Source organism: Bombus flavifrons, chromosome 1, assembly GCF_040668555.2.
Source record: "Bombus flavifrons isolate JBK064 chromosome 1, iyBomFlav1_principal, whole genome shotgun sequence".
Lineage (NCBI taxonomy): Eukaryota > Metazoa > Arthropoda > Insecta > Hymenoptera > Apidae > Bombus > Bombus flavifrons.
The window spans coordinates 4,876,277-4,888,534 of NC_138442.1; the positions used below are offsets into that span (position 1 = coordinate 4,876,277).

A 12,258-nucleotide genomic window follows, 5' to 3' on the forward strand; every position below is an offset into this window, starting at 1 on the left:
CTAAACAAAGGCTTTTGCCAAGTTATCATCTGAATTATGTTGGAAACACCTTTATCACACAATATTTTTATTTATTATTATTATTATTACTATCATTATTTCAGTATCACTAAGGTGTGTTGTCGAGTATAATCTTTATGTTTGTGTGGCAAAACATATAATTCAACTAATTTATGTTCTATCGACTTATAATTAACACTGTTTGCATATACATAAAACTATTTTACAATGTCCACTTATTTTTTACTAAAATAAAAATACTTCAATTATTCTACCTACAAATGAACAGTCTTGTACACTTAAATAAAAATTCTATTTACAGTTTTGAAATGTAGACAAATTTTCTTGTTAATATCCTTATAGACACTCTGTTTATCTCTACTCCTTATCAGATTTACACTTCAGAAATCGCAATATAATATTGTGAACCTCACGTATAATCAATTTATTTTTATTTATTTATAAATGCTATTTATAAATACTTAAGCCATAGATCTACTTGTGACAAATCTTATAATATGTATTAGAAATTTATATAAGAGCAATTTTATATATATTTAATTAGATATTTAAAATGTAAGATAAGTCAGGTCGCAAATTAAAACTTTAAATTTCAGTTGTAATAAAGAAAAAGAAGTGAAGGATGTCGAAAATGAATGAATTCTTCTCTTTCATTATTGACATAGTTGTAGAACTTGTTATAGTCTCATAATTTATTTAATTTTAATTAAGTAATTCATCGTATTAGTAATAGGTTCATATAGCAAAAAACCAATGGCGCATAGGTTAGTGTATTATCAACATTTAAGTTATATTGTAATCTCAATTTCCCTTTGTTAAAATTATTGCTAGAACTAAATAATACTAGATAATATCTTTAAATATATTGTAAATTGATATACGAGAAATTAATCTTAAAGTTCTTGGAAAACCTACTTTAAAGCAAAGAAACTTCAGTATAAAAATAAATTCTAAGTTCATAATAATATGAATACAAAGGCATTAAAGTTAGAGAAGCTTTATTATTAACATTAACTACCAACGATTATAAGATAAAAATTATACTAAACAGGTGTATTTAAAAATGGAATATATATATGAAAAAACACAATTCAAAGAAAAGGAACCAATTCTCTTTCCCACATACATTTATTTTGCAATATTCAAAATTCCTAATGTATCGTTACAGACCTATAAAAAGTAATTTCGATTACTCAATAGTTCTTAAAAACAAAAAATTCACGTACTGTATAAACCTATAAAATTCTTATAGAAAATAACAAATTTGTTATTTTAACTATTCAAATACTTTTAGTATAAAAAATTCACATATCATAAATCTATGGAATTCCTATACAAAATAAATATTACCTCATTTAATTAAATACTTTTAGTATCAAAAATTTACGTTAAAATACAAATTGTTTTCAAACAGATATGTTCCCCTGTATAAAAGTATTTGTGGCCCTGAAAAGGGCCATTTTGTCATTAGTCTGAAGTCTAAGCCTTTTTTTCGGTTTTCTTTGGCAGAAGTACAGCCTGAATATTTGGAAGAACACCTCCTTGCGCAATGGTAACACCAGACAGAAGTTTATTTAATTCCTCATCATTGCGGATGGCAAGTTGCAAATGTCTCGGAATAATTCTAGTTTTCTTATTATCTCGTGCGGCGTTTCCCGCCAATTCGAGAACTTCAGCGGCCAGGTATTCCATAACTGCAGCCAAATAAACTGGAGCTCCAGCACCGACTCTTTCAGCGTAATTTCCTTTTCTCAAAAGTCTGTGGATACGACCAACTGGAAATTGCAGTCCAGCTCTGTTCGAACGAGACTTCGCCTTAGCTTTAGCTTTTCCTCCTTTCCCACGACCAGACATTATCGGTTAACTTTTGGATATAAACAAACAGATCACTAACGTTACAACTGTTCACTGCAACAAGCAGGGAACTACTGTTTTCGACTTTCACATTTCAGCTATTTATACGCGCAGCGATACCTACTCCCGGACCAATCACTAACAAGCTCTATTGTGATTGGTGACAAGAAACAGATGTTTCGTACAACTGCTTTATATCAGAGAGGATATAAGAGAGAGAGAGAGAGAGCTCTCTTTTCGCGCTCTTTCTCTTTCAGCATATGTAATTATTTTATTCTATAACCTGCAAAAAATATTAGGGTAAATAGTTTAAGGTAGTATGTGTTATTTTATGAGACAGAAAATTTAAATGGGATATTTATTCTATAAAATAGAAAATTTATGTAGTATATGAGCATATATAAAGTATTATTGTCTCATTAAAAATATGTTATTAATTATTTAGTTCTATGGACTGCGAAAATTATTTGAGTAATAGTTTATTTTATTATTATTCTATTATTATATGTATTTATAGCTATAAAAATATTTGATTAATATTATACTTACTTATCTTCTATAAAATTTGTTTATTTTTCCAAAATTTCATATAGTGTTATTATATCTAATACTTTTATTTGTGATATGTTTTGACAATTCATTGGTGAAAATAATTTTACCATAGTCTATACATCACGTGATGTTAATTGTTCGTTGTTTCTCAATGTGAGAATTGATTGTAAAGTACTTGTAAATAAAAAAAAAAGAAAATTGTTCGTTGATTATTATACAAATATATATAACTGTTTTGATTTATTTATGATCTACTTAAATATATCTACATAAACTATCTTTGTTCGAAATTCCTATTTGAAAATAATTTCCATAAAAATTTCGTAAATATGAGAGTACATACATATATCTCATAACTTTCTTTTCTTTTCCTCCTTTTCACTTTTTCAATAACATTATTTCTTAGGATTTGGCATTTTTGAAAATTACAACGCTATTTTAATTATTTTTTTATAGTAGCAAGTAATAATTAAATAATACTGCAGTATAACTGTATTTAAATAATATTTTGTCATAGATCCTCGAGAATAATAAACTATTCATTATGAGAAATTATTAAATAGCTGATATAAGAAAGTTAAATAAATTATAATTCTTTACTTCAAACAACCTATTTCAAATCAATTTTTTGAAAAATTTACTTTTCTTGGTTGTGTTACTCTTTTAGTAAACCGGCGATAGCTTGAATGTTAGAACGCTTGTAATACGAACATCTGTGGCTCTCTAAAAAACTCACAAAATGTATAATCGTCTGACATAACAAAGAACAGTTCTTTACAATGAAAAATTTATATAAGAGAAAAAGAAACTGAATATTATATTCGTATATATAATATTTTTATATATTACATATATAGTAATATATACAACGTATAGCTATAAATAAAAGTATGGCAACAATACTTGTTTTGTACAGTATTGTAATAAAAGTATACGTACAATTTTGTAAAAAAACACAAACTTTGATTTAATTTCGTCGTTTTTTAATAAAATTACATATGTAATACCTTTGTTCGGAATAATATCGGCTCTAGAATCAAAATATTTTCATTTGGTATTATTACTATTACAAAGTTTAATATCATTACTTGTGATATGTTTTGAAAATTCATTGATAAAAGTACTTACAAAGTTCACAATGGTTATATATTTAGAATAGTTCTAAAATCGATTCCTTTATCGACTTTATGATACTGAAAACTTACGTTTTATTAAAAAGTTCATTATCTACTTTTTAACATTTATTTCTATCGTACAACTATTTAATGATAATTCATTATCATTAAATAATCCATATATTTAAACTTTGGATCTGGAGGTAATATTTTACCAAAAACGATTGCATAACAAATCCCAATTTCTACAGATTCACCCAAAATTCTATAAGAAAATCTATTTTATGCTAATATTTAATTCAGCCTCTTCATTCATCATATAAGGCAAGTAAGGATCACTATTTTTCAATTATTATATCATATTATAATAATCGATTAATTAATCTCATACTATAATATACATAATATTCATTGTAAAATAGTTCAAAATTATAATCATATTCATATTATCATTTAAATATAATGAATTAATGAATTTTGTCATATCAAATGTTTATAGAATGTAAAAAATACACTTTTATAAAAAAATGAGTATAACTCAACGTTTGGAGCACATAAAAACGCACGTAACCATGTGTGGAATACATTCTATGAAATCAATTTCCAGGTAACAACAACAACAGCGCGCCAATCGCGTGGCGAGGAATTCCATCTAGCGAGCACGAAGTGCCCTGATTGGCGCGCTGCTGTTACGTGATTTGGCTATATAAAGGAAGGGTTGGCACTGGATGACCAATTCACAACCGACTCTTGTAACGGTTACATCGCTAGAAGTATTGAATTTTGAAGCGTTCTGCATTCAACATGCCGCCAAAAGTAAGTGGAAAAGCTGTGAAGAAAGCCGGTAAGGCTCAGAAAAACATAAGCAAAGCCGATAAAAAGAAGAAGAGGAGAAGGAAGGAAAGTTACGCTATCTACATCTACAAAGTGCTGAAACAGGTGCATCCTGATACTGGTATTTCTAGCAAGGCAATGAGCATCATGAACAGTTTTGTTAATGATGTTTTTGAACGTATTGCTGCTGAAGCATCAAGATTGGCGCATTATAATAAACGTTCTACAATTACCTCTCGGGAGATCCAAACTGCTGTGAGGCTATTGTTACCTGGTGAATTGGCTAAGCATGCAGTAAGCGAAGGTACTAAAGCAGTCACCAAGTATACCAGCTCCAAATAAGAAGATATATCTAAATTGATACAATAAAATGGCATTGAATTTTAAGATCAATAAGCAAAAGAAATGGTCCTTTTCAGGGCCACCAAATTATATTAATGTTGGAACATTGTTCACATATAGTTAACATAAGTTACACATATTTGTATATCCTTTGCAAGAAGTTTTTAAAATTCATTATGACTGTTTTGTAATATGAAATAGGATGATATCTTGAAAATGGTTTGAGAATGTTTCCATTCATACATACCTTAATTAATACCAAAAACTTAATACTTGTTATCGATGCAATAAGAATTTCTTATTATACGATGTTAGTTTATCGTTCTAGAAATGCATAACTGAAATCTTACATAAATATGTTTTTAGTAAGCATAAAATATAGGAAACTGTGAAAAGACAAAAGCCTCAGAGACTATTAGATGTAAAATAAGTAAAATTTTTTTATTATCACATAATGTAATAAAAAAAGAGGTGATCATAAAGATCAATACACGTAACTTTTATTAATGGAAAGAGACGTTATAATATTTATGACAACATTTGAGCACTTGTGGTTTCTTCGTATTTACACTTTATATTGTGTCTTAATAAAATCCTTTTCTCACGGAACAAAGTATTTCAGTCATTTTGTATTTTAATTTTCCACGATTTATACGAATTTATGAAATGTTAGTTTATTGTAAAAACAATAGAAATTCTTTCTTACATACGAATTAAAACGTTTTGAATCGATCTAAGTTTCGTTATTAATTCTTGTCCATGAGGCTTGCTATACAATGTAGTTAAACACTTTGAAATTACGTCTTGGCACTTCGTTATTATTTTTCGTCTGCAATTCAATCAATTATTTTAACATTAATCGAATAGAAATTAAGTAACTGTCACATTTTGTTATAATTATTTTTATGATTATCTATTGATTTATTTTCATGATGCAGTAATGTACTTACTTAACGAAAGTATTGGTAATGTTCGAATGAGATATAAAGTAATTAACTAAATTTGCAGTCGATTCGATAAGGTGAAAATCATTTCCCTCGTTGAACCAAGTTCGAGTATCTTTGCCAATCATTCTGAAAACAAACATTATGCATTTATTTATTAAGTAAAATATAAAGAAATGTATTTATCAATAAACATATTCTACTTACTTGTAAATATCTAAGAGATCCTCCATTGATACTCCTAACTGTAAAAACCCAGATATAATTCCATTATTTGATACATTTAACTTACATGCTTTTATTTCTAACTGTTTTACTAGGAAGTCTGAAAAAATATAATGCATCTTATAGTTTCATTTCATATTATATTTTCATTATATCATAATGGTGATAAAAGAGTTTTGTTATTACCAACTGGAAAACAGTGTGGTGATCCTGAATACTCCTGTCCCAAGGATATAATTTTGCTCATTAAAATAGTCATTTTATCTTCTGCTGTTGATGCATCTTTTAATTCTGTAAATATGTATTATTAAAACGTAAATACGAGATATTTTTTCATTCATATAAATGTATAAGATAGAATGTTAATACCATTATTTATAATATTAGTCCAAATTTCCTGGATTAACATTGCATCTTGATGACCAGAACAATGAATTATAGATAATTTGCACTCCCACAATTGTAAAGGGTCCGCATATTCTTGGTACAACTACAATGAATGATTAACAGATGTGAATCCTAAAAGTTCCATACAAATATCTTAATTCATAACATACATGGTTGGATCATACCTTTGTTATATCAAGTAACGAAAACTTTAATGCTCTAGATGCCTCATCGCTGAGTCTACCACTTAAATGTTGGTTACAAATTGTATCTAATATCTACAATATGATGACAACATACAAATCATATTCTAAATAGATTTTGCCATAATATTTATAATCGCTTACCTGTTGTTGTATTCTAGCAACTTCTACTTTGTCTTCTAATTCACGTAAAAAAATGCCAAGGTATGGAGCGTATCCAGCCTGGTCACTTCTCATACAAACCACTGCTCGAGCTAAATATTCAACTCTCTGTGATAATGTTACATTTGATCTATATTTAAAGAAAAGAAAAGAAAGTGAAAATAAAAAGTAGTTTCCTGAAATCAGGAAAAAAGGTGTAAATTTAATCAAAGTTATGTGCGTTATACGTACTCTTTGGTTGCTAAAGCATCCAATATTTTAGCTGCAGCAGCATGATTTTTATTTTTTTCATAAAATTGCCACAGCAAGTCTGGCGCATTGACTCGGGTAAGATAAGCTTCTAAAGAAGGTGCTGCTAGAGCAACGAGTTCTCCATGAAGCCTTCTTTCTATCATCCAAGCATACACTGAAGCGTGGAGAATTTCACACTTAGAATGTAATGCGTCAGTTATGATGTCATGCAACTAAAAGATATAAATATTTATGTAAAAGATCCAGTAAATTTATTGGAAATGATATAATTTAAAAGGAAAGTATATTTTACTATTTCTTTTGCTGGTGTAACAGGTATAGTTGAGCCATTTTGTTGTGGAGGACCAGGTTTACTGGGTATGGTAGGTGTCAATGGATTAGAAATGCTTTGATTATAAAGATGATCCAATAACGTGGTGAATTCTTTATAAATCTCTAATCTATATACAAAAAATTATCTGAATAGAATATGTGATATATTAAACGTACAATTATTAAAATGTTATTTTATAATCAGTACCTTTTTATGTAAGCAAACCTTCCTTCTTGATCTTCGATTGGTTCATTATTTTTATAATAATGTAAGGCAGCATTATTAGGGTCTACTCTTTCTGCACAACAGAGACATAACTCGAGTACACCCGAATAAAATTGACAAGCGATAAATTGTTGGCATACTGCACTTAAATTTAGTCTGGGAGCAACTTCTTTGCAAAGCTAAGGATGTGAATGTAAACAGAGAGTATAAAATTGTACAAATAATATTATACATAATATTAGAATGTTTACCTTTAAAGCAGATTGCAAATAGCATTCCTTCTCTTCTGGATTTGTACAACTTTTTGCTTTCAAAATTATTTCATTAGCCTACGATTTATAAAAATATTAGCAATATATAAAAATAAAATCATGATTCTTTTAATTTTACTTCTTGTACCTTAGAACAAACAGCATCCTCGCTTCTATATAAATTTGGACAAACTTCTCGTAATCTTTGACTAACAGCATCAACAGATGCATTATCTCCAAGATAACTGTAGATTTGTAAAAATTAGTACACCGGATTTTTATTATTTATTTAGTTCACTTACCTATCTATAAGATGAATGATCAATAATGAAGAAATTTCATGTCCAATTAAAATTAAATCTCGAAATGTAGCTGTAGAAAATTGATTAATTTGGTCCTATAAATTATTATAAATATTAATATAAAATTTTCAACTTAAAGAAAATTGTAATATGTATTTGACTAACCTTTGATAAACAATTTACAATATTATTTAAATGGTTCTCACATAAAATTTTCCAAAGTTCTAACACTTCACAAGCATGAGTAATGAAAATTTTTAATGCAGCTAAAGAATTCCTTTCTTCGACTATTGGTTCCTGGTAATGACTAGGTATAGTTGTTTCAAATCCATCAGTTATTCTAGTAGTACCGTGTCTAAAAATCGATAAGTAGTTCAAATAAAATTTAATCATTTGTAAAGCTGTTGAAATAGTATATAGATATATACTGCTTAGTAATGTGGGTATTTTTATTGAGAAATGATCTTAATGCCTGCAGAAGACTTAGAATCCAGCTAACTTGTCTTGTTGAAATTGTACTAGAGATCTGAAATTACAATATGAGTAAAGGTTAATATACAGAAACAAAAACAATGAAAAAAATTTATACCAATTTAAGTCACCTGAGTTTTGTTGTTTATAACTTCTTGTTTAATACAACGCATGTTCCATATTGGTCGAAGTATTCTTCCTACATACAGATATAAACCATTATGTTTTGCAGAAAATTGTTGCAGAGAAATGTCTGTATTAAGTCCAACTGGTGCATGAGGTCGAAATCCTTGAAGCCTTAAATCATAGTTTGGAACTCTTGGTGTCGATGTGCGCATATCTCCTATGACATTCATAAAGTATATAAAGAAAAACTTATAAAGAAAAATATAACTTTCATATAAAATTAATGTAATACCTGTATTTATATTAGTAAAGTTAGTACCATGTACATCAATTGCAGGTCCAATGCTTGTCGTTCGTTGACTACCATATAAAAAAAATGCTCTTGTTGCCCATTCTGCCAACTATACAAATTATAATTAAATATTACTTTCTAATTTTACAAAACTTAATTTTTATAATTAAATTTTGATCTTAATTTTTAATCTGAATCAGGACCTCAGCATTTTGAGAACTTTCAAGCGTGGCTAAAATAAGACAAGTCGCACATGCTTGTTCCAGTGATTGCGACTGAAAATATGCGCGAACGGCTTCTGTATCAGGACCACGTTGTTCTAATAGAAGCTGCTTTAAGATATCCATTGGACGAACTTGAACATAAATAATGGCACCCTGTAAGTAAAGAAATAAACAACTTGTAAATAACTACATCTAATAGATTTACAGACCTTTAATTAATTATATACCTGAGAAGTCAAAAAGATAAATTTTCGTGGCGCTTCCATGTGCTGCCTTACAAGAAGAGGCGGTTCTTCTTGTGTAATACTTTGTTTTTCAATACATATAGCTGGTTCCACAAGAATTTCTGCCATTGCCCATACGGGACTATCGAGGGATAAAGGACTTTGAGTTTCAGCTAAATAATTTGTGAATGGATAAGCATCATTACTTAAACATAAAGCAGTTTCTGTATCTCCACCGCAAACAAGAATTAATGTTCCTATAACAAATATATACTGCATAGTATATAAATTTTAATATCATGTCCTTAACAAAAAAATAATGGAATGTATACCTTTCCTATAATGTGCCATTTGTACTTTCCTTGGCCTCATTACTGTAGCATTAGCAGCATAACCTGGTGGCAATCTAACATGTATTAACTGCAGACCTTGAGGTCTTGTTGTCGGATTAGCAACTGCAGTGCAACTGAAGTAAAAGCGTGTTCCAGTAGCTGCAACTACAACTAAGTTTAAATGTACTGATTCTGACTCTGTAATAGCTGATATGCTCACCAATGGTCGAAAATTATTACTATCCAGTGTTCTAAAAATGATAAATGTAATATGAATTATAATTTCAATTATTTAAAAATAGGTTTTGTATAAATATACATACTTAACAACATGAACAGCGTTTTGTACTAAGGAAGCTTGTGACAAAGACGCGACTTTGGACGCACCATTATTATCGATATCCCAAACTGTAATTGTTCCCTTATCACCGAGTGTGTATAAAATATTTCGTGAATCATCAACGGAAATTTGTATTATTGCTTCTTCTTCTGATAAAGCTATAGTGACAAATGATGGAACTAAAAATGATAATGGACCTTCAGAATGATTTATTTTTTTACAACGTTTCCCAAACCAGCTACTTTCTGCCTACACAACGAACAGATACTAAAGTGATTAATTATGATTTTTATATTGATTATTTTTATATTCATATTTATGTAGCAAATTTTACCTGATAATATATTTCATAAAGGGATCCATTTCTACCACCAAGGAAAATTCTCCCACTATTAGTGTTAGCTATTGTTGTAATGCCAATCCCATCCGTAGCAACTGTGAAAATTGGTTCAGGAACTAGTTGCATTTCTGGTGAAGTGCCTAAATTGAAAATTGAAACAGTAAATAAGTAAACAATAGTAAATAAGGTAACAATAAGATTTAAAAAAGATGTAATCTTCAAGTAAAACTGGAACTGTATTATACCATCACTGGTTTCTGTTAATGTAACTCCAAGAATAGTTATTTCCACTGTAGTTGTAAGAATCAACAAATATTTTACATAAGATTGGAACACCCCTGCTTTGGGTTTTACTAAACCTACACTTATAATAGTTTCATTTAATCCATCAAAATATGCAACATCAGACCTAAAAACATATCATTATAAATATTAATTACTTAATTATGATACCTTGAGAAAATATTTTATAAACTTTAAATAAATTTTTACTCATTTTCATAGGACCAAACATATATATCACTATCAATTGTAAGCCATGCTTTTGAAATTTCTGTAAAAAGACCCATCATACAATGACATTGCATATCTAATCAAATATTAAGAAATTATATTTTTTATATAAGGAAGCAAACAAAACATGCATATTACGAATATTAAAAAATGATCAATGATATAAAAGGATACGATGAAAATGTTCCATTATCTCAGATGGCAAAGAAATTTTACTGTATGCTTTCATTTGATTTATATTAGGAAAACATAATGACATCCCATTTAAATTTGGATAATCATGATCATCAAGACCACTAACAGTTGGTCCACCTACAACAAAAAAGAGTTTCTTTATAGAACATCGAATAATAAAAAAATATGCAAGAGATAAAAGAACAACAAATTTACCTTGTACGTTATATCTCATAAGATTAATTAAGGATGGAAAGTTGCTATCAGCTGTAATGTGTATATCAACCACTTTCCCTGCCATTTCTAAGGCATCTAAGTGTATTTTAAGCGGTTCCATTTCAGTGAGGGTCATGTTTGTACGGTACAGGGAAAAATTAAATATTAAATACACACAGAACTAAATTCAAACAAAAAGATAGAAATAAGATAATAGCAAGGGTATTAACAAGTTTTAACGTGAATTATTATTATATAATTATTATCAACTAATATCATTATCCTTATGTACTTATAATTATCTGACTTTTTCGTCTAAACATCCTGTGATTAAAGGTTAGACTTATTTATTTGTCTAAACATTGAATAATATTGAAAATAATAGGAACTACTGTATTGTTTCTTAAAAACATAATTGCATCTTAAAAATAAAAACGTATTCATTTTACTTAAGAAACACTTACTACAATTTATTAGAACTATTTGTATATTTTTAATGACATTCACGAGGCTAATGCCGCTCGCGCCACACAGGTAAATTTTAAGTTGTATTATCATACAAACACATACGCATACGCGAAACTAATGAATCTTATTGGCTTGAATTTATCTGGTACATAGGAGATAAATATGTTTGAATTCAAATTGAATCTCTTTATGCATTAAACAATTTACGCTTAAAATAGGAATATACTAAATATAAAATATAACTTATCTTTTTTTAGGATTCAGTACTTTTAGTATATAATACAATAATAATAATTATATTTTATTTTCTAAATTATTACATATAATGAAAATCTTGCCATCTACAATCTTTTTCCTAATATTTCTCATTTCACTGATCTTTCTTGGTGCCACTGGTAAAAGATATATCAGATATGTTTCATATTGATAATTTAATATATTGTTAATACTTTTATTGCAGATAATGTAATGAATGCAATGCAAAATCTTTACTGCAATCTTGGATTAAAACTTGATAATTCATGTCCCATTGATGGTGGCTGGACATTTTGGAGTC

General features: G+C 28.5%; 3 protein-coding genes across 3 annotated transcripts; 1 reads left to right on the forward strand and 2 right to left on the reverse strand.

The window, feature by feature from the left end:
- Window positions 1–1,130: 1,130 nt before the first annotated feature.
- On the reverse strand, window positions 1,131–1,957 carry LOC138186745 (histone H2A). The gene has a single exon (XM_069126919.1). It carries the CDS (start codon window positions 1,873–1,875, stop codon window positions 1,501–1,503), a length of 375 nt encoding a protein of 124 aa, XP_068983020.1. The 5' UTR covers window positions 1,876–1,957; the 3' UTR covers window positions 1,131–1,500.
- Window positions 1,958–4,261: 2,304 nt separating this feature from the next.
- On the forward strand, window positions 4,262–5,107 carry LOC138190145 (histone H2B). The gene has a single exon (XM_069132720.1). It carries the CDS (start codon window positions 4,347–4,349, stop codon window positions 4,716–4,718), a length of 372 nt encoding a protein of 123 aa, XP_068988821.1. The 5' UTR covers window positions 4,262–4,346; the 3' UTR covers window positions 4,719–5,107.
- A 94-nt stretch (window positions 5,108–5,201) lies between these two features.
- Window positions 5,202–11,779, reverse strand: Nup154 (nuclear pore complex protein Nup154). Its single transcript, XM_069132707.1, has 27 exons — window positions 11,699–11,779; window positions 11,235–11,415; window positions 11,019–11,156; window positions 10,824–10,920; window positions 10,577–10,740; window positions 10,326–10,471; window positions 9,975–10,240; window positions 9,652–9,902; window positions 9,323–9,576; window positions 9,075–9,248; window positions 8,872–8,980; window positions 8,585–8,796; window positions 8,411–8,508; window positions 8,148–8,337; window positions 7,983–8,077; window positions 7,829–7,925; window positions 7,681–7,758; window positions 7,412–7,608; window positions 7,184–7,331; window positions 6,871–7,103; window positions 6,622–6,769; window positions 6,460–6,552; window positions 6,257–6,377; window positions 6,074–6,178; window positions 5,870–5,987; window positions 5,669–5,791; window positions 5,202–5,547 (listed from the first exon to the last, which is right to left on the reverse strand). Exons 2-27 carry the CDS (start codon window positions 11,368–11,370, stop codon window positions 5,421–5,423), a joined length of 3,918 nt encoding a protein of 1,305 aa, XP_068988808.1. The 5' UTR covers window positions 11,371–11,415; window positions 11,699–11,779; the 3' UTR covers window positions 5,202–5,420.
- Between the last annotated feature and the right edge of the window lie 479 nt (window positions 11,780–12,258).

Excerpts from the sequence above, each read along its gene's own strand:
- LOC138186745 (XM_069126919.1), bottom strand. The coding sequence starts at position 1,875 with ATGTCTGGTCGTGGGAAAGGAGGAAAAGCTAAAGCTAAGGCGAAGTCT.
- LOC138190145 (XM_069132720.1), top strand. The coding sequence starts at position 4,347 with ATGCCGCCAAAAGTAAGTGGAAAAGCTGTGAAGAAAGCCGGTAAGGCT.
- Nup154 (XM_069132707.1), bottom strand. The coding sequence starts at position 11,370 with ATGACCCTCACTGAAATGGAACCGCTTAAAATACACTTAGATGCCTTA. Across the intron at positions 8,797-8,871 it reads CTTTACTAATATAAATACAG|GAGATATGCGCACATCGACA; the intron begins GTATTACATTAA and ends TGAATGTCATAG. Across the intron at positions 5,988-6,073 it reads ACCACACTGTTTTCCAGTTG|ACTTCCTAGTAAAACAGTTA; the intron begins GTAATAACAAAA and ends ATATTTTTTCAG.